The sequence below is a fragment of the Triturus cristatus genome, chromosome 7, assembly GCF_964204655.1.
Source record: "Triturus cristatus chromosome 7, aTriCri1.1, whole genome shotgun sequence".
Lineage (NCBI taxonomy): Eukaryota > Metazoa > Chordata > Amphibia > Caudata > Salamandridae > Triturus > Triturus cristatus.
In genome coordinates, this window is record NC_140590.1 from 1,175,762,028 (window position 1) to 1,175,789,370 (window position 27,343).

Sequence of the window (27,343 nt, forward strand, 5' to 3'; positions counted from 1 at the left end):
ACTCACTGTTGACTGGATGGAGGAGCCAGGTAGTGGGCAGGTGTCTTTTATTGGGAGGGGGAAGGAAGTTTATTTGATTTTATTGCTGATTCAGAAGATCTGGGATTGAAGTTATCTTATTTCTCCACTCCTCCTAGCAGCTTAAGTGGCCCAAATCCTTTAATTCTACATTTATCACTGGGACAAAATAAGATACAAGATGTACCCACATCACTACTCCCTAGTTACACAAAAAAACAAGGACTTCCGTTGCAAATGGGCAGACATAGATACTTAGACAGTTGTAGATCACCTAGTCTGTGAAAATGCATTTTATGGCTTGTCTCGACAATGAGACCAATCCATCAGACATTCTGGAGGCGTATGCAGGCATCTGCCAGTGTGCATCGGAATTTGCTAACTGCCCCCAAAACTTCTCAGGTGCCCAGACAAAAAAAGTGGTTTGATAAAACTTGCTTGCAAGCATTTAGCCGTTTAAAAACCGTCCTGAAGAAGACTCCCAGGAATTCCGGGGAGGTACAATACTACACATATCATTATAAAGAAGTAACCAGAGTAAGGAGGACAAATATTAGAAGGAATGCTTGGGGACAACTTGAAAGAGCCAGTGCAACTTATGATGCTTCCTTGTTGTGGAAGCTGATGGACTCGACTTACTGCACTGAAGGCCATAAAACCATAACCAATGTCACCATCCAACCATCTGCATGGGTGTCGCACTTTTAAAAAGTGTTTGCACAAAAATCTCCAACTACTGTAGTTCATAGTGTTGTAGATCCCTGTAATTTTCTTGGGCTCAGTGATCATCAGCAGATCACCTTGGAAGAAGGTATCTTGGCTGTGAGAGGTTGCCCTAGCAACAAAGCTCCGGGCCCGGACAGGGTCCCTATTAACCTCTTTACAAACAAACATGGGCCTATGGGTACCACTTCTAGTTAATGTCCTGAACAGTGCCATGAGCAGTGGCCTCCCCAAGTTCTGGTCAAAGGCCATTATAGTTCCTATTTTCAAAAAGGGGGACAGAGAAGATCCCTGTTGTTTTCGCCCCATATCACTCATTGATTCCATGGCCAAGATGATGGGTAGGATCCTGCTGGACCACCTTGAGACCTGGGTGCAGGAGAAAGGCATTTTGACACCAGTACATTATGGGCTCAGGTGAGGTCTAGGGACCATTGATCACTGTCTCAGCTTACATCTTTTGATCACTAAGTATGTTCAGATCAAAGAAGAGTGTCTATACCTGCCATTTATGGACCTCAGTTCTACCTTCGAAAACGCCAACAGGGGCAGACTCTGGTCCAAGATACTGACTATGGGCGCTGATAAGAAGATAGCGCATTTACTATCTAGACTCCATGAGGACGTGGGGGGATGCGTTAGATACGGCTCTAATTGAGAGTGCGCATCCCCCTTGAAGATCAGCCAAGGCGTCAGGCCTGGTTGTGTGCTTTCCCCATTTTTGTTTAGTATTTACATTAATGATTTGGAGGCCGCTCTATCAGAGGTGTTCTGTGGTCCTCCTACATCAGGCACTAAAGGACTACCTGTTCATATGCCCGCCAACCATTGTGTACTTATGTCCAGGACTGGAGTTGGTTTACAAAGACTGCTTGACAGTTGTGCAGGTTATATGAACAGGCTAGAATTGCTCACAAATAAGTCTAAATCGTATGCCATGATTTGTGGCCACCCTAAGAGCAAAGTGAACTATTTTCAGCCTACTGGAACCACAATTGAGACAGACACAACTTTCACTTACCTGGGAATTCTCTTTACCAATAACTCTACTTGGCAGCATCTCTTAGAGGTCAGACGCACACACTTAGAACAGAACAGGGCAGCTATTCTCAAGCTTGTGAAGAAACTGGGCTTGTCTCCCTTGAAACCATGGTCACCATTTATAAAGTCAGATGTATGTCGGCTGCCTTTTATGGGGCAGGTATCTGGGGCTGTTGCAATTCAACCTCGTTACAAACTGGCAAAAACAGCTTCCTGCGCCAAACTGTTGCGGCTACCCCAGTGTGTCACTGCCAATATATGCCATGATGATCTGGGTTTACAGCACTTAGAGGATATAATTAGGTCAACCTCAACAACAGTCATGGCAGCTTGACTCGCGAGTGGAGGGCGGGAGGAGGGGTCACGCGGGGGTTCCCGCCGAGTGGAGGGGGTAATTACAAAAATAAATACACTTACCTTCCCGGGTCCTGTGCCATCTCAGCTCCTGGCCGGGTCCCGCATTTTCCTGCTCTTTTGCCTCCGGCAGGAACAGGAAGCAGGCAGCCTCCCTCCACTCCCCTAAGCCAATAACAATGCTGCAATGGCAGTGTTGTGATAGGTGCATGCAGCCTACATGGAGAAAAGGGAGAGTGCGCATGACTGGTTTGGTCGGCCCCACAATCAGGGCCCGCAGCATTGGACAAGCCACTCCTCCCCTGCCTTCGAGATGAGACGCCCACCTGCCCGCCCCAGCTAAACCCTTCTGCTTTCTTGCGGTGCGAGAAGAAGAAACATAAAGTGTTAGTTTTACCATTTTACGTTTCTGCTTCTCGCACTGCGAGAAAGCAGTGGGGCGACGGTCCTCTGCCCTAATGGAGGAGCCGCCCCTGCACAACACTATAATGGATTTCTATTTGGTGCCGTTGTGAAACCACCCTTAATAAGGCCATTATCACAGACTGTTTGGCCCTGGACCATGCACACTGTTTTCAGTAGCTTCGGTATGTTAAAACACAGCTGTATCTAATTGGTTGCCATGAATACTTTGATAACCCACAGGCTACGAGGAACTCAAAAGCCCTTGTTAAAAAGGAGCTTGTAGCCCTTCTGGCAACCAGCAGAGAGGCAGGGGAAAGTGGTAAGATGAAGGTCAGAACCTACGCTTTATTAAGGGCGAATTTCAATGTACAGCCCTACCTGATTATTATTACCAGCAAGCAAAGATGTTGTAAGATTTCACCTGAATATTGCTCACCTGCCGGTTGCATATCCATCTCATGCCCACCATGACAAAGTTGTGATATCCTGCCCTTGTGATGCAAAATCGCCACAGTCGCAGCTGCATTTTTTCTTTTTCTGTGACCTATATAAGGCCCCAAAGGAAATGATGCTGGTCCCTCTGCTAAGAACCCTTAATATTAGACGATGCAGGCCAGCGTTACTACATCTCCAGCTTCTTCAGAGGAAACTGGAAATGCATGCAATCTATAGATTTATCTCAGCCTCTGGCAGGCTACTTAAAAATGGGGGAATATAATGACCAAATGCAGGATATCCTTTTTGGGTTCCTTGGCAGCAACTGTTATGCACACCCTGCTACTGTAGATTATGCACTGTTTGCACTATGCACTTGATTACATATATTCATGTATGTTTGATGCTACTTTGTGGGAAGCTTATTTAAATGAACTCGGAGCTTGTTGTTAATGTTGTCACGGAATTGCCTTGTTTTTATTCATTGAGTATAGTTTTGTGTGCTTCTATGGTTTCTCAAGCAAATGAAGTTTTTATACCACTACTACTACTGCCACTACTACATTAAAAACATTTTAAAACACTAATAATTTACAATATTTAAGTTTTAGATATTTAATATTTAAATATATTGTTTAAAATAGAGAAATTATATACTTACCAACGACAATACTTAATTCAATATAAAGATTTGCACAATATTATGTCTTCGATATTTAGAACCATCAGTTTTCTGAGTTCGATATTAAGGATGCACTCCGATAATTTAATTGTATATATAACATTTATTTACAGCACTTCTTGACCTAACACTTCACACATAAATAGAAATAGTACAGTTAACAATTTAGGAGGCAAACGAGCAAATATAGAGAAGAGTGGAAAGAAAGCTAGTTGCAAGACAACTAAGTCTAAAGTAAGTCCAGGTGAAAAAGGAGTAGGGACATTTTTCGTGACCTCCTGCAGATGAGGAGCTCTGGTTCGGTTCCTAGTAGTCCAGGAAAGCACTTTCAGAAGTTGGTTGCAGCACTAGCGAAGAATTTCTTCGGGGCATTTTATTTATTTATTTGTTTATTTTATTTTTGCAGTTTTGTATAGCGCGAACAAGACCCTTGCAGGTATCAGAGCGCTTTACAGTACAGAGAATCAACAACAAAAAAGCAAAAACATATAGGTATCGTGAAGTAGGTGAATACAGTAAAGATGAGCATACACGAATAACATGTATTTACATGGGAATATCAGAGAGTCAGGGTAAGGAATGTTTTGAATGTATACCATTCAATATCAAATGAAAAGAACCCTTACTCCAGAGTCACCTCTAACCTCACAAGATGGTGAGCAGCTTGGCAAGATGAGACACTTTTATCACATGTGGAGCCTTGAAATCTGATTTTATACTAGTTTGCGTTGGCACAGACGCAATACTACCTGGGCAATAGCATAAACGCCTAGAATAAATATGTGGCAAAGATGTATATAATCATTAAAAAAAATCAGATGGTGTTAGTACTAATGGCTACTTTTGAGTTCTCAGTAAACAGATTACTCAACCTAAGCAGGCATCGCGTACAAGTGTGCACAAGACTGGAAACATTCCCACCAAAAAACCCCTTTTCAGAAACCAAAAGAGGAAACTGACAGCACTGACTCTTTCCACACCTATGGGAAAAGTTTCGGTACTCTGAAAAAATGTCCTCATGCCAAGAGAAACTAAGATGTCTGTCATGTGAGACTCTTGATATCAGAGTTGGATTAGAAACCAAAACCAGCCCTGGTGACATTTTTAAATGAGTCCCACACTGGACCTTGGAAATTCCATGAAGCATGACATTCTGTCCCTCCCCAGTGGCCTTAGGGTTATTTGCCCCTCTCCCACAAATGTTTAGAATAAAAGGGTCTAAATGGTACAAACTACGACAGAATTTTTCAAAAAATGTTGGCTAAGAGCTTTTAGTGTAGGTCAAGCCTTTCAGCCCCCTTCCCTGCAGCCCGCTACAGAAATAACATAATGCCCAAATGGCCAGTCCACCTCTGCGTGCTACCAAGAGATTTCCACTTTCACTGCCCTCTCTTTGTGAATGAGTTTCCTCTAAGCAGTGCCATGTTTGTGTGAGTTTCGTACAGTAATGCTCTACCACTGTGACCTCCCTCCAGCAGAATTATCCACGCGTACGTTGTTAGGTCTATAAGACTTTGGCACCACAAGCTTGTTGAAGGCTGTGCCCACTCAGAGCTACAGGACTCTTACAGTGTGCGCTTCCTCTAGCAAACCTATGGCGGCGCTGCATGACCCCAGGAGAGTAAGCGGCCTCCATCAATAGGGGAGAGGATGTGGTCCGTCGGCTAAACTGCCGACTTTGGTGCTGGAAACCAGAGTTCGAGCCTCCAGGTCGCGTCCACATCCTCTTATTCTGGGCAAATCACTTAATCTGCCCGTGCCTGAATGTGTAATGTAAATACGGTGCTATGTAAAGCGCTCCAATACCTTCCGGTCGAGTTCACGCTATATAAATATGCAAAAAAAAAGTTTGTCAATGCTGAATGTCTTCAGCCGTGTCAAGCATCCTCCCAACAGTGCCTTGTAGCGTCCTCCTGACAGTGCCTTATAGCATCATCCTGACGAATATATGACGTTACAACGCAAACAATTACAACCCAGTTTTTATGTCACAACTACCATTACATTGCATGATTTTACAACGCATCCCATTACAACACATACCATTACAAGTGCAACAGTAGGGAAAGTGTTGGATAGTGTAGGGGTAAAAATTACTATTCCCATGTACCCCAAAACCCATACCCACCTTAAAACTAAACAAGCATTGGCATAGCCAATAGGTCTCGCTTTTGGGACCTTATAAGTATTTAGTTATGCAGCACAATATCCTTGGTGTAACAAAATTAACTGTGCATGGTTAAACACTAATAAGGCCTCAACGGTGAGACCTATTGGCTATGCCAATGCTTGTGTATAGAATGCATAGAGTATAAATTAAATAAATAAAAATGTAAAAAAAAATAATTGAGGAGACAATCTTATTTGTACATGCTTGTTTCCACGATTTACATACCAAATATTTACACTGTTCAGCTCTTCCATGGTCTGTAAGCCAAGCCAGTCCCTTGGCTTGGCTCTGCTCTCCCTGTTAATGTGGTGGCTCCCCTACTTGAACTGTAATTACCAGTATTATCCAAAGAACTGTTCAATATCAAAGAAAAGGCCTGAAATCTCGGGGCATTTGAACGGCCTTGAGTTACTGGAGATAACAGGAAGAGGATGTAGCATTACGGCTAGAGTGGTCGACCTCGAAGCTGGGGAACCGGGTTCGAGTCTCTGCAACGATGCTCAACATCTTGTGATTTTAGTCAGACCACCTAATCTCCCCGTGCCTCACAAAAAAGTGTCTATTTGAAACAAAACTGGTGCTCATGTAAAGCGCTCTGATACTATCTCGGGTCTAGTAAGCGCTATATGAAACACGGGGAAAAAACACTTACACAGCATCAGTTTGATATTTTGAATATGGCAAAAAGTGGTACTCCGTGAGCGTTCATGGAAGTGATTTAGGGGATAGCACGGTTTTTACCTACAGAAAAGAAAGTTGACTGCCACCGCAGAGTCGATGTGCATTCCGACAGAGGAAATGCTGACATCGCCTTTTCTGTTCAACCGGCTGCAATCTAAGGTATGCTTACAACGCGCAGGTAAATAGCTTAGGAACGGTTGTCGCCATGACTCACTTGACTTGATGGAAATACAGGCAGGCGCTCAAGAGGCACGAGCTGTCAAATTAAGAAAAACGTTTTCACTAGCTTTCCAAGTACTCTTAAGAAAATATTCTAGAGAAAAATATTCCGCCGTAAATAGATAGTATCCACAGATTAACCGCAGCTGACCCTCCAACAACCCCACCCCCCGCCGGCCACAAATAAAACAAGACTTGTTTTTATTTAATTTTTACAAATGTATTATAATTGAGATGCATAAAAAAAGAACCAGTTTTAAAGAGGCACAAAACGGGCCTCAGTAAATATAATCAGAATGACGAATCATATTAAAAACAAGCAGCCGCAAAAGTGATGCAATCGCGATCAAACATCGAAAGTAATCGCGGTAAACATCAAAGCGGCCGTGCGGCCGTGAAAGTGAAAGTAATCGTGGTCAAGCGTGGCGCGCGCGCCCGCGCACATGCACTGTAGGTCTAGGCTGGCCTGGTAGCACTTTTTGGAGCCTTCTCAATAAGTCTCGCCAGACCAGCGCATGCGTTGGGTCAGGCGAGACCTAAAAATCTCTTTACCTACCTTATAATGTGTTGTAATGGCATGCGTTGTAATGGTATGTGTTGTAATGGCATGTGTTGTAGTTACATGCTTGTAATGGCATATGATGTAAGAGCAGTTGCATTGTAACAGTTGTGTTGTAAAGGTGGTGCGTTGTAATGACTGCGTTGTAATAGATGTTTCCTCTCCTGACAGTGCCTTGTACTGCGCTCCTGACAGTGCCTTGTAGTGTCCTCCCGACAGTGCTTTGTAGCCTCCTCCTGACAGTGCCTTGTAGAGTGCAGTTCCTTCGGCTCTGCCCTGTCAGTGATACACGACTCCAGCAGTGCCTGGCAGGTTCAGCCTCCTCCAGCAGTGTCCCTCTAATCCTTCTTCTGTTTCTCTTCCAGTGTTCCTGCTTTGTGGGGCCTTCAATATCGACACCGACAACCCTACGAGGTTTCAGGGCGACGGGAACGGGTACTTTGGCTTCAGAGTCATCCAGGTGAAGGCAGACAACACCTCATGGTAAGTAAATGTGAGACTTGCTCGACACCCACGCTAGTCATCATCGGCATAACTGGGGTGCACTTAAATATTGCAGGAAACGCCAGGGGAGGTCACACAGTCTTAGACACACTCTGAATGTGGTCCAAAGTCTGACACTGGCGCTAGTCTGACCTCTACACAATGGGAGATGCTTTCAACCATGGGTGTCCGCAGAAATGTTTCCGGGGGCGGGGGGGGGGGCAAAGTTTTAACTTTATCATCATCCTCCGACATGATTGAACACAAGTATTAAATACATTTTAAAAAATCTAATAAGACAAAGAGCTTATATAAACAAAGAAACCCATAGGGGGAAGAGAAAAATCTTGTGATGCGCCCCAGCAGACGACCTGGCAACTACAATGAAACAGAGGGAAAAACTAAAAATGGCCGGAAAAAAAAAAATTCTAAATCAGGTTGATGTGGTTCTTGAGAGATCCACATCAGCAAACCTTTCATTGATGATACAGTGGACATTTGTGTCAAATTCAAGAGCTTGTAGGATCAGCCTCGCTAAGCCACATCGTCTCAAATAATATTAATGAAGCAACTCATTAAGTACCAAAGCCATGACTGATTCCATCTATCCACTTGGACAGAAACTCACAGAGGAGTGTCCAGAGCATCGGATTCTTCAAGATGGTCGATAAGTTGTTCAGACATTATTTGCTTTGTCTTTTTTTCTGAAGTGGGTGACAGCACCATGAGATCAGAGATATAAACATTTGCAACATCCAAACCATCTTTTAAAGGCAGACGGCTAACAACACTGGATTTCCAAACTTTGGGGACAAGTGCAGCTGTGAACAATGCATTGATAATATTAGCAATTTCCTAGACACTGGCAGTAGTAGTTCCTTGTAATATTCTCACACAGCACGAGTCATTGGGAAAGCCAGGTTTCAACATGGACAGAAGAATGCCTACCTCCTCTTTAGAGTCTGTGGAAAAGCAAGAGAGGGAGATCTCAGTGCAGAAGTAAAGGCCATCCTGCTTTGCCGATCCCTGGTGAGTTGCACTACTCCTGCTGAAACAAGGCCAATGGAGGTACCAATGGGTGAGGCGGACTGGCCTCAAGGGACCTGTGACTATTGCTCTAGGGTATGCTGCTTCGTAGGCCTACCTGCAAGACTGGAGTTGAACTTCAGTATGGATTGTTGTTTCAATGGGCGAATGCTGCAGGTTCTGGAGCAGGCCTGGTTCTAGCAGGTGGGCCAGGCCCACCCAGACATGACCTTTGGCCCTCCCAGTCACAGCAGAAGAGGCCACAGAGAAAGCACCATCCCACCTGCTCTGTATGGCTGTTTGGAAGAAAATATAATGTAAATCTAGAGCGTGTAGGCTACTCCGGAATTGTCCAAAATGTGGCACACATTGATTCACCTGAACGCGCCCTTGGCCCATCCAGATATAAATTCAGGGAATCGGACCTGTTCTGGAACCTGGTATGCTCAGTCAAAAGACTGGCATTGCCCCACCAGCCGCCACGTAAATCTGTCCTGGTTTCCCCTTAGCGGGTTCACCTCTGGTTGGCGTGATTGCTCGTTCAGCTTCTTCCATCAGGTTAATTCTGAAGGCTGAGCACAAATACAGCCTGCTGTTTTTCATGACGGAGGTAACGTTATGTTTCCCTTTCCAACGAGATCCTTTCTTGAGGTTAGCATATCTTTGTCTAACCTTGCCTTTCCTGCAGCCATTTGTCTCTGAGTTCATTTTGGAGGCTGGCTGATGCATGGAGCGCAGCTTTGATGTCACTTCCGCCTTTCTGCTGGCTGTCGAGTGAGTGCAGCTGCTGGGAGCATGCTCCCGTGTTCTCCTGAAGGAGCTCTGAGTGAAACAGGGAACAATCCTTGTTCTGTCTGACAATCCTCCATCTGAGTTTTTCCCTGGTTGGGTTAATGAATTTATTTTAGACTCTTGTCAATCCAGAACGATTGATAGATACTAGTGGATGTATCAGGAAGCTTGCAATGGTTAAGTAGACAATATTGTATTCTAATTGGTAGCTTGGGGCAGAATTCATACCTGAAATGTTTGCAGCAGTAAAGCTAACTGAAAATCACTTGTCAGACGTTGACAAACTAAGGTTTTCAATAGTGCCTGCTTTCTCTAGGTTTGAGGCATCTATCAACGCTTACTTTGAAATTGCCTACCTTCCACTTCATTAACATCCTATAACTATTACTAGCTTCTCATTTTTTTACCCTAGCCTTATTTGTTTGCCCGACTGGTGTTAATAGCCCATGAGACATGTCCTTCCCACGTAAGTCACCGAGTCGTGGGATGGATCTTAAAGACTTCTCCAGTCAGGTTCTAAACCCAAACGCAGGTTCGGTTTGCTCCATACTACCTTAAAGCGCTGACTTCGCTCAATATCCAAGCTGCTTGTTTTTCTGGTGCTTGGGCTGGGGTCAATCAAGGCTTCTCTTTGGAAGTGCGGCTAGAACAAAGTCACATGCAGTGCAGTTCAACACCAGCAAAAAAGAATCAGAAAACCAGAGCAAGTAACAAACTGCAAGTTCCATTGAAAGGACAAGATAACCGACTCAAACTAGACCCAGATTGGTGCACCGTGGCAGAAGACTCAGGGAGCCACCAATGGCAACAACACACAAATGTGATCCAGATTGTTTAGCGATGACAGGTGTCTCCACAATTTAGGAATACAAGCTCTACTAGTTTAAAAGACTACTGGGATTAGAACTACCACTTGGAATTCACACAACATTTCTAAAACTAATGATACATGTCAGACCGAGTTTGGCTTTCTATGAGGTATGAACCTCAGCACAGATATCCAGCCCTGAAGGTTACAATGATGAATGAAAAACAAGTGCCTTCTTGGGAAATGTCCACAGGAATCTTTACCAGAGTTGAGTTTTGCGTGAGGGAATTCCTCAAAGTCATTTGTTCAAGATATTGCACCTCGCCTCAGTAATGTCTCTGTCCACATTCTCATGGTGGTTTTGCCGGAATTCAATCAACCTACAGTCATGCAAGTAGTCACATTTTTCACATAGCCCCTTACTGCATTATTCTTACTAGGATGCTGCCATGTTGGTAATGCAGACTGTCACAAGTAAGCCTTCCTTTAACATGGGTTGCTTTATGGCTCCTGGCCTGGTCATGCACTGGAAGTGATGATCAACTGTGGCTGAATATGCCCCAGTATCAGTGATGTGTGGTGTCCATCTATCTGCGCTGTGTATAGCAACCCCAGATGCCTATCTGGAAGCCATCCAGAAGACAGCCTCATAGCTCTACCTTTCTTTCTTGAATGCCCTTTTACCTTTCAGGTTTAAAATATGTTCTGTGCTTGGGGATTTGAGAAGTTCTGCAATGGAGGCCTCTACATCAGGAGAATTCTGCATGATCAAATGTAGGTTTTGAGATGCAGGACAGTGGCAGGACTTGGTGAAGAACTTTGGTATCTTAGAAAAACTGTTCAACAGAAGCGCCTAGCTGTTGCAGAGGGATGTCACTGGCAATGTCTCAGGATAGTTCTCCTTAGAGAGGCCCTTTTGAGGTAACAAAGCAGTACAGTGCCTCTCGCTATATATTTCCACATAATCCAGGGGAAAATATTACGGGTAAGCCTACAAGTTATGCAGTTATCTGGACTCCACAGACAATGTATTACCAAGCTGCCTTCACCACTGACATGCTCCCTGGATCTCACTCATAAATCTATTAAAATGACCTCAGTAGACAATCACACAAGTGTAGGCGGCACTGTGGAATGACGGCTGTTCCATTTCACACTGACTGCACCAATCTCAAGATTATTTCCGTCCTGGTTGATTGCGCCACCCTTAAGTGGCCTTGTTACCCTATATCAAGGTGGCAACTCTCATTTTGTTTGGATGACCTGTTTTAGATTTGACTTAAATGTAACCTACATGCTCACATTCTTTCGTATTTGCCCTACTAACCTTATTCCCTGGGATTCTAAAATGAATACCATACTTCTCAAGTATGTTCTTTGGCATAGTCTGACTCTAATTACTCATTGGTCTTGTTTCCTGCTACTTGACATTCACCAATTTTGGTACTCACACAGGAACCAGGGATTGCTACTGGGCATTGAGCGTGAGTTTAGTGTCCTGAGGCGGAAAGCCGGGACTTTTAATTTTTATCATTTGCACGCTTTGCTAGCGCTTTCTTAACATCTGTTTTAAGTATTCATTGCATTGTATCATATTTGCTGCTGATCTGCTGCCGGCGCAAATAATTGAACGATATAGAGGTCGCCGTTTTAAACAATTTTAAGGGTAAAATTGGAGTGCCTACCTAATATTGTACTCACCGCTTGATGTGACTCGGATCAGCCCCGTCGCAGCCGAGTAAGTGCTGCCGGGACCGACGCCATCTTGGGTGAGGGCTGGAGCAGGGCGAGCAGGCGAGTGTTGAGCCCCTCCCACCCTCCCGCCCCTCGTCATTACAAAAAGACCCGTAAGCTTCCCTTCAGTGATTGCTACTGGGCATTGAGCGTGAGTTTAGTGTCCTGAGGCGGAAAGCCGGGACTTTTAATTTTTATCATTTGCACGCTTTGCTAGCGCTTTCTTAACATCTGTTTTAAGTACTCATTGCATTGTATCATATTTGCTGCTGATCTGCTGCCGGCGCAAATAATTGAACGATATAGAGGTCGCCGTTTTAAACAATTTTAAGGGTAAAATTGGAGTGCCTACCTAATATTGTACTCACCGCTTGATGTGACTCGGATCAGCCCCGTCGCAGCCGAGTAGGTGCTGCCGGGACCGACGCCATCTTGGGTGAGGGCTGGAGCAGGGCGAGCAGGCGAGTGTTGAGCCCCTCCCACCCTCCCGCCCCTCGTCATTACAAAAAGACCCGTAAGCTTCCCTTCAGTGATTGCTACTGGGCATTGAGCGTGAGTTTAGTGTCCTGAGGCGGAAAGCCGGGACTTTTAATTTTTATCATTTGCACGCTTTGCTAGCGCTTTCTTAACATCTGTTTTAAGTATTCATTGCATTGTATCATATTTGCTGCTGATCTGCTGCCGGCGCAAATAATTGAACGATATAGAGGTCGCCGTTTTAAACAATTTTAAGGGTAAAATTGGAGTGCCTACCTAATATTGTACTCACCGCTTGATGTGACTCGGATCAGCCCCGTCGCAGCCGAGTAAGTGCTGCCGGGACCGACGCCATCTTGGGTGAGGGCTGGAGCAGGGCGAGCAGGCGAGTGTTGAGCCCCTCCCACCCTCCCGCCCCTCGTCATTACAAAATGGAGCCACCACACCGGAAGCGCAGCGGACGGGCGCAGCGGGCGCGCCGTCAGCGCGCCGACGGCGCGCCTAAGGCAAGCCCGTCTGCGCCCGTCCGCGACAGGCCGGGACCCGGGGCCACAATCCCTGTCCCTTTTCTCTTGAGCAAATGCCTCATCTCCTATTCAGGGAATGAGCTAAGAAACTTGAATATTGCGAATTCTCACACTCAAGCATTATGTGCTAAACTGGAACCCTCATGCTACACGGGACCAGTCAGCTGTGGGAACTGTCAATGGGTGAGCAACCTCGGGCATGGCCCCTTTAATCCCGGCGCCGCAGAAATAACGTTAAAATGCATTTATCTCAACGTTAGGTCCCTCCCCAAACATGCAACGGAAGTATGGGACATTTTGGAAAATGACCAACCAGACCTAGCCTTCGTCACGGAGACTTGGCTAGATAACCATAACACTCCGGATATTGCCATGGCCCTTCCAGAGAATTATAAAATTCTTAACCTGAATAGGAAGAAAAAGAAGAGAGGAGGGGTTGCAGTGCTGTTTAAAGACACTTTTTCTTGCAAACAAGAAGCAATCACCCAGGCTAGTACCCACGAGGTTTTGGCATTTTCCCTATCCTCCAACACCACTATCCTACTCGGAGGAGCTGTTATTTATAATCCCCCGGGCTGTACCTCTGAATTTAATACTCATCTCCTGGCTCAGGTTATGCCAATCTGTCTCCAGAATAAAAACATACTACTCGTAGGGGATTTCAATATCCACTACGATGATAGCAATAACCCTCTTACTAAACAACTAATAGAAAACATGGAGATACTGCAGTTATCGCAGAGAATTGACCAACCAACTCATCAGGCCGGTCATATTCTCGACCTGATTTTCTCCAATATTAACCCTATTTCCATCTTAGGGATAAAACCAGTGCTTTGGACAGATCATTCCTTGGTCGAATTCGATATAAAACTATCAGTCAAAAACACTAAGCCCTCTTATCAAATAGCAACTCATAAAAGAAGTTATGCTAACTTCAAGGCCGAAACCTTTATGGAAAACTTTGTACATCACACCATAGGGGAAACAAGTGTCGACGAAGCAACGGATAGACTGCAGGACCACATCGCAATGGCTCTTGAGCATTGCTCTCGACAGCGTCGGAATCCCAAACCCAGCCGTACTAAGTCAGAAAAATGGTACGGCCAGGAATTAAAGATACTTAAAAGGAAATGCACCAAGCTTGAGCATAAATGGAGGCTAACAAAATCTCAAGAGAATAGGTCAATGTATAAAATAGCACTGTCGCACTATACCTTAGCCATCAGGAAGGCAAAAAAGGACTACTTCTCCCAGAGGATTCTAGAGAATAAAGACTCCTCCAAAGAGCTCTTCAAAATAGTTAAGGAGCTATGTAGCTCGTCTAGTCTATCATCTGATTTGATTCCATCACAAATTAGTTGCGATAAAATGAGCAGCTTCTTCTGTGAAAAGATAGACAAGATTTATTCTTCCTTTCCTAATTCGGAAGCAGGACCCCTCATAGATCATGAGCCCCCCTCTCCCCAAGTCCTTTGCACTAGCTTTGGGCCATTCTCCGAAGAGGAAGTGGGCAAAACAATGATAGAAACTACATCTGGCTCTCCCTTGGACCCGTGCCCCCATCATATTTTCCGACAAATTATTCCCTTCATTTGCCCTGCAGTAACTCAAGTTTTGAATCACTCGTTAGAAGTAGCAGAATTCCCACGCAGTTGGAAGAATGCCATAGTCAACCCCCTTTTAAAAAAAGCAGGCCTAGATATTAACAATCCGGCCAATTATAGACCTATCTCCCAGCTTCCCTACCTGTCGAAAGTCTTGGAGAAACTGGTCAATAGGAAATTGGTCAGTTTTCTCGAGACTAATAATTTACTAGACAGCACGCAAACAGGTTTTAGGGCCAACAACAGTACGGAAACAACTCTCCTGGCCGTGCTTGATAACATCAGAATGCTGGTGGACCAGGGGAAAACAGTTGCCCTAATCCTGTTGGACCTCTCGGTGGCATTCGATACTGTCCCACACAAATTGCTCCTGGAGACACTAGCCACCAGAGGCATTAGGGACAGAGCATTGGGATGGCTGCGGTCCTTCCTATTGGAAAGATCCCAATCGGTGCATTTGGGCAAGTTCTCATCCTCCCCCCGGACCATCAAATATGGGGTCCCACAGGGGGCTTCGCTAAGCCCTACTCTGTTTAACGTTTTTGTGTCTTCCCTGGCCGGAATCGGCAGAAAATGGGGGGTGGAAATTTGCTCCTATGCAGATGACACCCAACTTACGGTAGTCCTGGATGAGAAGACCAATTCCAAGGACAGACTTAGGAGTTGCCTCTCTGATTTGGCTGATTGGATGCATAAACACTATCTCAAGCTGAATGCAGACAAATCAGAGATATTGCTGTTTGGAGGCCACACACAAATGTGGAACGACACCTGGTGGCCTGAAGCATTGGGCATCCCCCCCGCCCCTACATTAACAGCAAGGAACCTGGGGATAACGATCGACACATCCCTTTCCATGAAAGCTCATGTAGCCGCTGTATGCGGCAAAGGCTTTGCGATTCTGAAGATGCTCAAAAGAGTTTTTCCTTGGATTCCATTAGAATGCAGAAGGATCCTAATTCAGTCTCTCTTGATGAGCAGGCTAGATTATGGAAACTCTCTGTTTGTTGGCATGGCGGGTTATCTTTTCACCAAGCTACAAACACTTCAGAACGCAGCAGCCAAGGCTATCTGTATGAAAAGGAAATTTGACTCGGCAACAAATTGTCTGCGAGATCTGCACTGGCTTCCGATGAAGCAGAGAGCAACTTTTAAAATGCTGTGCATTACTCATAGAGCACTTCATGAGATAGGCCCTCTTATCCTTAGAAACAGGATTCGGTTCTACATTCCCACTAGACACCTCCGCTCACAAATCGCGGCGCTGGCCAGCATACCCCGGGTAAAGAAAGCCAGAATGGGTGAACGAGCATTTTCCTACATTGCCGCAAAGAAGTGGAATGAACTTCCCATGGCCCTTCGACTTACAGTGGATCACCTGCGTTCAGGAAACAACTAAAAACTTTCCTTTTCCCTGACTTTGACTAAAGACACCTATTTTTCCCACTGCATCCTTACTGTAGCAATCGCAGCGCCGTGATATCCCCCGGGATGATTGTTAGCGCTTTATAAGTAACCTAAATAAAATAATTAAAAAAAAACACCCTAGTGGAAGCTGCATCCACCTGCAAGGTCTTTATGCCCCCAATTGCTCACTAATGTGAAGTTCTCCTTGTAAAGATGCAGCACTGTGCAATTAAATACATGCAAATACTAAATGGAAACAAAGAGTGGAAATTAAATACAGTCTGGACAGTGTGCTTGACAAACGTTTCCAGTATTTTCTGGAGTCCATCTAGATGAAAAAAGACAAAGGAAGGGAACCCTAGAGAGAGTTGCCTTGTGGGCGCAGGGATCCTCCATTGACCTGTTTGCGTCTAAACGGGCAGAGTTGTAGGCTTCAAAGAGGTCGATCATAGCAGCTCATTGGGTGGTGTGGGAAGGATCGTTTTCAGTAAGCAGACTATGCTGTGGCCATCAAGAGCCTTGTGCATGGGACTTTGACTGGGACTCTTCTTTGTTTGCTTGTAACCAGTGGAGATACTTCAGTGCTGGTGTAAGATAATTGACTGGTTCTCTTGACAACAAGGATGGGGCATGTAGCATAGGCTTGTCCCCTTTGGAAAATGGAGGGAAAGAGGCAGGATGAGGAGAAAATTGGACAAAGTATTTCCAACAATCCGTTCATACTCTGCTGAGTATTACACACACAGGAGCTTACACAGTAGAGGGCTGCTCCTGGGTGGAACTACTGCACCAATTCCCAGTTAGAGGCAGAACCCTCAGTAGGTACCCGCTAGAGACTGCGGGGTGTCAACATAGCTAGAATTATTAGACAAAACCGGAAGCACCAGTCTCCCAGTTGTTAGTACAGTAGAAGTGCAAAAGGAAAATAAAAACAAAACATAGAACACATTACAAGCTAAGAAGGCCTTTTTCAATATGAGAATGTGACAAAGGAAATGTTGTTGAACTTAACTGAAATCATAACAAGATAAATTTAATTTCTGGAGGTATATTTAATCTCGCTCGCTCAGAGACATCTTTTGATGCCTTACCGGCCCACAACACGTACTGCTCCAGAAACAGGACCATCCACACATCTGAAAGACTACCTCAACACTGCTTCATCAACAGAAATAATTTCTAGGGGAACCACCAATCAACACCAAACACAAGTGAGCATTTCATCGAGAGACCGCCTCCCAGTTTTCTCTGAAGCTATGTTTGGCAACAGTCTTGCCTTTTATAGATCACTCATACACTACTTCACTGATAGGAGAATTCACTGCCATGAAGGAAGTACATTACACCCTCAGACATGGAAAATAACTCTGATAGAACCCACATATCTATGTCCGTACCCGTGGAAGCCAACGCTGGTATGGTGGGAACCCCTTGTGCGTTGATCTACTCTAACTCTAACACACACTGCTCCACCTCTGGAAACATCTCTGGTGGTCACATTACACAAGGCTTCCCATGCGAACCCTTGCCGCAGAGACCCTTTCACGCATGACCCTCTTCATAAAGGGACAGGGAAGTCAGAAGTGTACTCACATTGGGTTATGCGTAGGTATTGGGACAACTTCTGACTTTTTACCAAATCTCCCCCCAAAATGTGAAGCCATACTTCTGGGAAGCTGCGACGGTTGCAGATTCCAGGAGTACTCCCACGTATTTATCTATCCATCAATCCATTTATGCTAAGTAGCTTTATTTTGTTTCTACTCAGCAAAAACATTTTTCTCTGTAGTGAAACAACTAGTGCCGAATGCCCTGCAATCTTGGGGTGTTACTTGCTAGTTATTTGCAGGAAAACGGTTTTACTCTTGTTCTTGATAGAAAGCTATAAGTATATTAAGTGAAGAAAACAACCTTCCCATGATCTGCTAGCGCCCCTAGTGTTGCACGCTTGTTGGTGTTCTCCATTTTTTAGATCAGGCCTCCATGGAACAGTGATAACCTCCGCTCCTCTGAGCAGTTCTGTTTGTATGGAAATACCTCCACACATGGGAATTCTGTGTGACCACATTCCCTTTACAGGGGTAAAATCCCAGCTTTCCTGATTCTGTGTATCAGAAAGGGCAAATTGTCCTTGTATGTGATTGTACTTTTTTCACCTTAACCCCTTCCATGCTGCGCAAATTCCGCCGCTGTGCTGACGGAATCTTGCGCGGGCGTGGTCATGACGGAACGGTTCCGTCATGAGCACAGCTCAACCGTGGCTCATGACGGAACCGTTCCGTCATGAGCACCGAAGGGGTTAAATGTCATTTAGGTGCACACATATATTTGTGAATCAGATCCACACTTTCCACTCATGCAGAGCAAACCAAGAAAGACAACTGACACATTGCTTCATGCATGGCAGGTAATATTGCCCTGGAAGGAGCCTTTGTAGCATTGCCCTTTGCATTGGGGACCCCAGTGGTGACAGATGTGAAGGTGAACCCTTCATTCAGCCCACCCTCATGAAATGTTTGGCCTCACTGAAGCATGGCAGAGGGCAACAGTGATGCACTCTTTCAGATGCTCTGCTAGTGGTGTTCATTCAACCTGTTTTTGGTCTTCCTTTCTCTACAGGGTTGTTGTAAGCGCTCCTCTTACAGGAGGAGATTCCCGCCAAAAGACTGGAGCGCTCTACAAATGCAGCTACGTTCAGGAAGCTTGCGAGCCAATCCCAGTAAACAGTAAGTACATCCTTTGCGAAAAGAGGTGAGCCTTACGTGTGGGGAAAAGAGGATAGTTTGGAATTAAAGGCAACAAGATGGCTAAATCCCGCCAATTATCTGCATAGTATCTTTATTTCTAACATAATGAATCACCTAAGACCCCATAACAGTTCTGATTCCCCACATTCATTGAATCCTTCCTTTTTTAGGTCTCGCCTGGCGAAAGCAGCGCATGCGTTGCTCTAGCCAGGAGAGCACCTTTTGTAATCAATTCTGCGAGGGTTCTCATGCACGCGTCTGCAATGGACAAAGATGGCTGCTCTCGCCATTTGTCCATTGCAAACAGCATGCGCGTGTCCGTGGGACTGTGTGGGCAGTCCCACGCCATTTTGTTGCCATCGCGTGTTTTTTTTTAATGTCAGTCCCCCCGGGGCACAAGCAGGCATCCACTTCTGTCTTTTTGCTCAGATCAGCCGTCCTCACAGAAGTGGATGCCTGCTTGTGCCCCGGGGTAACTGCAGACAGCCGTTAGCATTTGCAATGCAATAGGTCTCGCATTTATGTGAGTTTGAGCTATTGACATTGCAAATGACAATGCCTTTTATTTATGTTTCAAAAACAAGAATAAAAGGCATTGCCATTTGTAATGTCAATAGCTCAAACTCGCGTAAATGCGAGACCTATTGCATTGCAAATGCTTGTTCTTTCTTCTGTTCCAAACTATTCACAGGTGCGGGACAGAGACATTTTAAGAAATGGGCAAAGTGGGAAATTGCCCAGGGTTCCACCCTCCAAGGGGCCCCATGGGAAAGCAAGCTTTCTCTCCTTGATCTCTATCTAATCTATTTCTATGTCTAACCCTATCTCCCTCTCTGCATACCTCTGCCTCTGGTTCAGTCTCTCTACCCTGGGCCATCGTAGGGATTTTTGGATTCCCAGTTAAGACTTTTTTTCACTATTATTGAATGACCCTGTTAAAGTTTAACATATAATTTAATATTGTTTGCCATCATGCAGACTTGAGTTGGCAGGAAATGGTTATTAAAATGTAAAATGTATTATTACAGGTGTCCCCAAAACATGTCTTGCCAGGGCCCCCCCAAATCCTTAGGATGACACGTGCGAGAAACCAATCCCTCTCTGGTGACTGGCTTAGAATGTGTAAATCCTGCACTTTTGAACTCAGTGGGCTTAGGAGTCCTATACCATGCCTTCTAAAGTCTTTTAAGGTTCTCCTTCAACTCTTCTTGGGCAAATCTACCTCACTTGGTAAAGATCCTAAAATACAGACTTTTAATCAAGGATGCAGTACTCGCCACAGTGACTATATAGTCTTACGTTCTGTTTTGATTCATTTTTTAACATATCTGTCCTATAGTTATTTTCTGCAGGCCTGGTCAAAGAAATAAGACAGAAAATTAGATATGACGATTGTAGGAGAGTAGGGTCTGCTATCCTATGGTCACCCCAAATTTTTGCTTTTTGCTTCACTGGTTTTTGACATATTGAGGCTGTGGGCCTGCCAATCAGACCCCCAGCCTGCTGTTCTCTCTACTAAATTAAAACTATGCACCCTAGGTGCATAACCAATTGGAAGTGGATCACCCTGTCAGCCCCTGTACCAGTGTACACTAGGTACCCAGGGCATTGGTGTACCCAAGGCCTGCCAGGGGCTGCAGCATGTATTATGCCACCCCAGGCTTGGCCTAACAATCTGACACAACTGGCTGATCACTCAGCTGGGGTAAGTTGGTGTAATCACCTCTTACTTAGGTGTAGTATACCTATACCTAACCTTAAATGGGACACCTGGTAACCTATGAGTCACTCCTATGGCAGGCCTTAACAATCCTGAAGGCAGAGTGCTTGGTTCCATGTGAGATGGTGCTCTGGCATGAGCTGAGCCTGTCTGCAGTGGTCGGAACAACTTCCTTCTACTGTTTCCAGATATCGTCATACCATATACTCTTAAGTGCATTATGAACCTCGCGGTTAAATGCTATCTTTGGTTTGGCTTTATCAAAACATGTCGAGTAAGGTGTCATACGAATTGGAATACTAACCCCTCGCCAATTCTGGCGACGGGGTTAGCATTCCACCCTTCTAGAGGGACACGACATGTACAGTACCTGAAACCCGGGTAAAATCAGACATAGCCTCAGCTCCACAAAATGGATGCTGCCACCACAGACACAAGTCTGCCCTCCTGCTGCTGGGAGTCCTTCCAGCTTGGGAGGTGTGGACAAAGGGTTTCCTGCCAGGGGAGGTGCATGCACCACCCCAGACAGGATTTTGTGTATTGGTCAGGTAGGGCTTGAAAGAAACCAGACATGCCTGTGGCTCACAAGGAGCCTCGGTGCATATGCCAGTTCAAACCGGTCCTGGGGCACACCAGTCCCGGGCCTGGGGCGAGCTGGACAAAGGATTGGGGGTGTAACCACCCCCCTTCCTGGTCCCACCCATAGGGAGGGACCTAGCAGGTAGTCCGGCCCCTAGAATCCGAATAAAGGTAGGAGCTGTGTCCTAGGACTTCAGACATCCTGGAATCAACTTGAAACTAAGAAGAAGACGGGAACTTCGACATTCTGCTGCACAGAAGACTGAAGAAAATCTCCCCTGTGGTCAGGGAGTGACCACCTTGCTAACGCAAGCACCATCCAGCGAATCACCGTCTGCTTTGCCGCCGCCTCCCGCCGGAGCCCGAGCCCAGAGACTGACAAGACCTGGACCTCCAGACCTCTCACCGCCCGATCCACAGTCCCTGAAAAGAGGAGACCCGTGGAGGCACCGAGACACGTGGAGCCAGCCATCTTGGAACGACTACGACAAGCTGACCAGTGCAACAACCGAGGCTCCCTCCAAGTTGTGCTTTGGGTCCTGAGAAGCCCAACCCTCGAGCAGCATCTGCACCAAAGGTGAGCCCTCCAGCATCTCCACGATCTGCGTGGGGCCCTTCTGCATTTTGCCACTCGACGCGCCTAACCGGTTGCTGGCCCGCTGGCTAGTGGCCATCTTGGCGACGAAATCTACGACAAACACCGCTGGTCTGGTTGCTCCAGACTGGCCCTTGCTCCCCTCCAAAGGAGCAATCCCTCTGACCTTGCTGGTCAGAACCAACAGCTGATTTCCGAATCCTCCTGCAATTGCTTTTGCCAAGGCTTGTTTGCTTCGATCAAGTCGCCGACACCGCCGACAGCGAGAGCCTGCGTGGGACAGCTCGTGAGCCGACTCCTGGACGTCGTCGACCTCCAGGGACCACGTGGCTGCGGAGACAAGCTACCCCTCATCACCTGTTTGCACCCGACATCGCCTGGTACCCACCTGGTGCCACGCTGGTCACTGGCTAGTGACTGTGAACACTGTCCCCTCTGCTTACAGGTCTTCAACATCTCCGATCCACTCTTGGATCCACTGCATCTCTTCCCGACCGACCGCCTGCAGCATCTTTGTCCCAGGCTCAACGGAACAGATAGAAGAAACCCGACGCACTTTGAGGCCTATGCACCCGCTTCCTGTGGGTGAGGTAAAGCTGGTACTCCGGTGCCCATGTGTAGTAATACATCTCTAGTGCCTGTGTTCCAAATCTTAAGTTCCTAGGTCATCCGGAAGATTCCTTTTGCAGTAACTTTGTACTTTTTACGCACCCATTGAAACCTATGGGAGCACGCGTGTGACTATTTGCTCTGCACACGCCACCCGTGGACCTCCTGGTCACTAACTGACGTTAGCTCCTTGTAGGCCCAGCGATTCTAGAGGCCCTAGGCCTTTTCCCTTTTCTGTTCGTGGTACTTATACCACTATTTTAGTATATGGTTCGAGTGGCCACCAGGGCCTATCCATATAAAGTGCAACTTCTGTGTATTCTGTGATAATCTTGTTTGACGATTTGTGCTCCTGTGCTCATAAAGAGACTAGGGGTTACTTTGAGAAATAAATACATATATATTTTGAATATATATCTGTGTGGTGTCCTTTCATTGGTATAAAAGGGGGTTACTATTGGTAAAACAGCTTGCTTAACACGCATCACGAGTTTAGCCTCAAAGACTGCTTAGCCTACGCTACCACTAGGGCAGCTAGTCCGAAAAGGTTGACTTACAACCACACCATAAGGGTTGCTTGGCATGGTACAAGGTGGTCACTAGAACTAGTGAACAGCATATACCAGGCCAACTTCTCACATTGGTGAGCAGCGGTGGGATTTGAGCTTGCTGTGTTTTACCATTGTAATCTCTTGGTTACCAATTGAAAGATCACATAGGTACCTGTAGGTACATATAAAACAAGATTAGATATACTTAAGTTCTACTGAACTTAGTTGTTGTAGAGCAAAGGGAGTAGCACACCCTGACTACAACTACTAGATAGGTTTAGTAGGTAAACCCAAGTGTAGGTAGATTGCAACACATCCACCCACACTTAAGAGCAATGGCCGGGGCAGAGGGGTCCACTGTACCCATCTCTGTTGAGAGTGACCCCCAGAGGGCACCATCCAGCTTTGCTACCCTTAATCAGAATGAGCTCAGGCATTTGGCAACTCTTAGAGGCCTTAAACAGCCCAAGAACCCAAACTCTGCTGAGCTCAGAGAGCTCTTACAGAATGATGAGAATCAGAGAGCACTCAAGAAAGCTTCCCAGTTAGCCCCCTTAGGGTCAGGAACAGGAGGCCCCCCTTCTGAAGATACTACAGAGGTACCCAGTTCCAATAGTCACCCCTTAGATGGGATGCCTACCACAGAGGATGAGAGTGAAAAGGATACTGACAGTAGTGAGGATGAAGGGAGAACTAGCCCAGTGCCAAGTATTATACTTGGCCCAGCTAAACCAAGGCTATTGGGGACTGACAGTGGGTTCAACCCACTGGATCTCCCCAGTGGACTTAACACAGGGCTTGGAAGGCAAAGGAATCGCTCAGGTGACTCCCATGCTTCCCATGGCTCTAGAGGCTCTCAAGGTCACTCCAGGAGAAGGATGACCACCCCTCAGAGGAGGGAACATGAGGCCAAGATGCAAGAGGCTCAGCTGAGGATCAGGAAGCAGGAGCTAGAAGTAGCCCTGATGGAAGAGAAACTTAGCAAGGCTAGACAGCATAAAGAGAGTGGGTCTATACCCACTGGTGGCAGCATTGTCCCTAAGGACAAAGATAGGGTTTTCGACAATAGAAACCTGTCTAAGGTTGTGCCCCCCTACAAAAGTGGGGATGACATCCACAAGTGGATAACTGCTCTTGAGAGAGCCTGCAAAGTACAGCAGGTTCCTGAAGACCAGTGGGCAGCAATCCTCTGGCTCTCCTTTGAAGGAAGAGGCAGAGACAGACTCCTCACTGTTAGAGAAGAGGATGTCAGAAACTACAGAGTCCTGAAGAGTGTTCTGGTAGATGGGTTAGGCTTAACCACTGAACAGTACAGGTTAATGTTCAGAGACACCCAAAAGACACAGACTCAGGACTGGTCTGAATACATTGAATGTGCCACTAAGGCTTTGGAGGGTTGGTTGCTGGGAAGTAAGGTATCTGATTTTACAGGATTGTATAATTTGATGATGAGAGAACAGATTTTAAATAACTGTCAAAACCAGCAACTGCATCAACACTTGGTTGACTCTGATCTGACCTCTCCCCAAGAATTGGGAAAGAAGGCAGACAAATGGGTCAGAACCAGGGTTAAGCAAAAGAACCAGAACCAGGGCCAAGGGGGTGATCAGAAGAAAACAGACCAAAAGGGTGGAGATCAGAAACCTAAAGACCAGAAGTCTTCAACAGGGCCCCAAACTACTGCTAAGGAGGGTGGGTCCCAACAGTCCAAGAAGAAGAAAGAAGGTCAGAAGAAACCCTGGTGCAATCATTGTAAAAATACAACTCACTGGACTAGTGATTGCAAAAAGGGTGGAGCCCCCAACACTGTTGCCCCTAAGGCACCTGCTCCCAGTACTACTGTTAGCAGTGTTGGTCCCCAGACAAAGGGTGTAGTGGGAATCACTATGAGAACTGAAGGAGATTCTGACTTAGACAGAACCCTTACACAGGCAGTCTTGATCTGTGATGGGGACATTGATTTGTCCCTGACTGTGAGCCCCAGTAACCTGGGCAAGTACAGACAGACTCCTTTAATTAATGACAAAGTGGCTCAAGCCTACAGGGACACATGTGCCAGTGTCACTATGGTGACACCAGGCTTTGTGGATCCTGGACAGTACATACCAGGTGAGAACTACCTGGTGACCAATGCCAGCAATGCCACTACTTCACATAGTGTGGCAGTTGTTAACTTCTCATGGGGAGGGGTAACTGGCCTCAAAAGGGTTGTGGTTAGTGCAGACCTCCCAGTAGAATGTTTGTTGGGCAATGACCTAGAGAGTTCTCTATGGTCAGAAGTGGAGTACAGGACTCATGCAGAGATGTTAGGTATATCATCACATGTCCTTGCTGTGACCAGGTCACAGGCCAAAAAGTGCCTCACTGAATCACAGGTCTTGGATCCTGGAACAATGGACCAAGCACCTACCAAGAAGAAGAACAGGAGGGTCAAGGCTGTGCCTTCCCCCCTGCCTCAGAGTGATGATCAGCCTTCCCAGGAAGCTGATCTAGAGGACCCTGAAGGAACTGTCCCTGAAGAGCTTGAACCTGACCAGGTTGAGTTTCTGGGGACAGGGGGACCTTCAAGGGCTGACTTGAGGCAGGCTCAGTTATCCTGTCCCTCTCTTGAACCCCTCAGACAGCTGGCTGCTGCTGAGGCTGCTGGGAATGCTCAAGGTACCCATAAAGTGTATTGGGATGAAGGGCTCCTTTATTCAGAGGCTAGAGACCCCAAGCCTGGTGCAACCAGGAGGTTGGTTATACCTCTGCAATTTAGGGGCTTCCTTCTTACCTTGGCCCATGATATTCCTTTAGCAGGACACTTAGGCCAGAACAAGACTTGGGACAGGCTTGTCCCTCACTTTCACTGGCCCCATATGAATGAAGATACAAAGGAGTTTTGTCGCTCCTGTGTTACCTGCCAAGCCAGTGGCAAATCAGGTGGCACAACAAAGGCCCCCCTGATACCACTACCTGTGGTGGGGGTCCCCTTTGAAAGAGTGGGAATAGACATAGTGGGTCCCATGGATCCTCCCACTGCATCTGGGCACAGATTTATACTGGTGGTAGTGGATCATGCCACCAGGTACCCAGAGGCAATTCCCCTTAGGACCACTACAGCTCCTGTTGTGGCCAGGGCCCTGCTGGGAGTATTCTCCAGAGTGGGGTTTCCTAAGGAGGTAGTATCTGACAGAGGTACCAACTTTATGTCAGGATACTTGACAGCTATGTGGAAGGAATGTGGTGTCAACTACAAGTTCACCACCCCTTATCACCCACAATGCAATGGGCTTGTTGAGAGATTCAACAAGACCCTAAAGGGTATGATCAAAGGATTACCTGAAAAGCTCAGGCGAAGATGGGATATCCTTCTACCCTGCCTTCTGTTTGCTTACAGAGAGGTCCCACAAAAAGGAGTTGGCTACAGCCCCTTTGAATTGTTGTTTGGGCACCCTGTGAGAGGCCCACTGTGTTTGGTGAAGGAAGGATGGGAGTTACCTCTCAAAAAGCCTAAGCTAGACATAGTGGACTATGTACTTGGTCTCCGCTCCAGGATGGCTGAGTATATGGAGAAGGCATCTAAAAACCTTGAGGCAAGCCAGGCCTTACAGAAAGCTTGGCATGACCAAAAGGCTGTCTTGGTTGAGTATCAGCCAGGACAGAAGGTATGGGTGTTGGAGCCAGTGGCCCCAGCAGCCCTCCAAGACAAATGGTCTGGACCCCATACAATCCTGGAAAAGAAGGGAGAGGTCACCTACTTGGTGGACCTAGGAACTCCCAGGAGTCCCCACAGGGTACTCCATGTTAACAGGCTTAAAGCATATGTTGACAGGGCAGACATGGGCTTGCTCATGGCTACAGATGAGGGACAGGAGGAAGAGAGTGACCCTCTCCCAGACCTGTTGTCTCAGAACCCTGAAGATGGCTCAGTTGAAGGAGTGACCCTTGGAGGCAACCTCACTGCCCATCAGCAGACTGAATGTAGACAGGTTCTACAATCATTTTCACATATGTTTTCCTTGATACCTAGTCAAACTGACTGGTGTACCCATGTTGTGGACACTGGTGACAGTCTGCCTGTAAAGAACAAACTTTACAGACAACCTGACCACGTCAGGGACTGTATAAAGGCTGAGGTACATAAAATGCTGGAATTAGGTGTCATTGAACCCTCAGAGAGCCCCTGGGCTAGCCCAGTGGTTCTGGTCCCCAAACCTCACACCAAAGATGGCAAGAGAGAGATGAGGTTCTGTGTGGATTACAGAGGACTCAATGCTGTCACCAGGACAGATGCACACCCTATTCCAAGGGCAGATGAGCTCATAGACAAACTAGCTTCTGCAAAGTTTTTGAGCACATTTGACTTGACAGCTGGCTATTGGCAAATCAGGTTAGCTGAGGAGTCTAAGGCC

The 27,343-nt window shown here is 46.3% G+C and overlaps 1 protein-coding gene across 1 annotated transcript in view; it reads left to right on the plus strand.

The window, feature by feature from the left end:
• Positions 1 to 27,343, plus strand: part of LOC146811372 (integrin alpha-M-like) — a 278,712-nt gene that overhangs the window by 65,741 nt on the left and 185,628 nt on the right. Inside the window, exons 2-3 of the mRNA XM_085618488.1 lie at positions 7,653 to 7,770; positions 18,768 to 18,874. Coding sequence (XP_085474614.1) covers positions 7,653 to 7,770; positions 18,768 to 18,874 — 225 coding nt within the window. The remainder of the gene's footprint in view (positions 1 to 7,652; positions 7,771 to 18,767; positions 18,875 to 27,343) is intronic.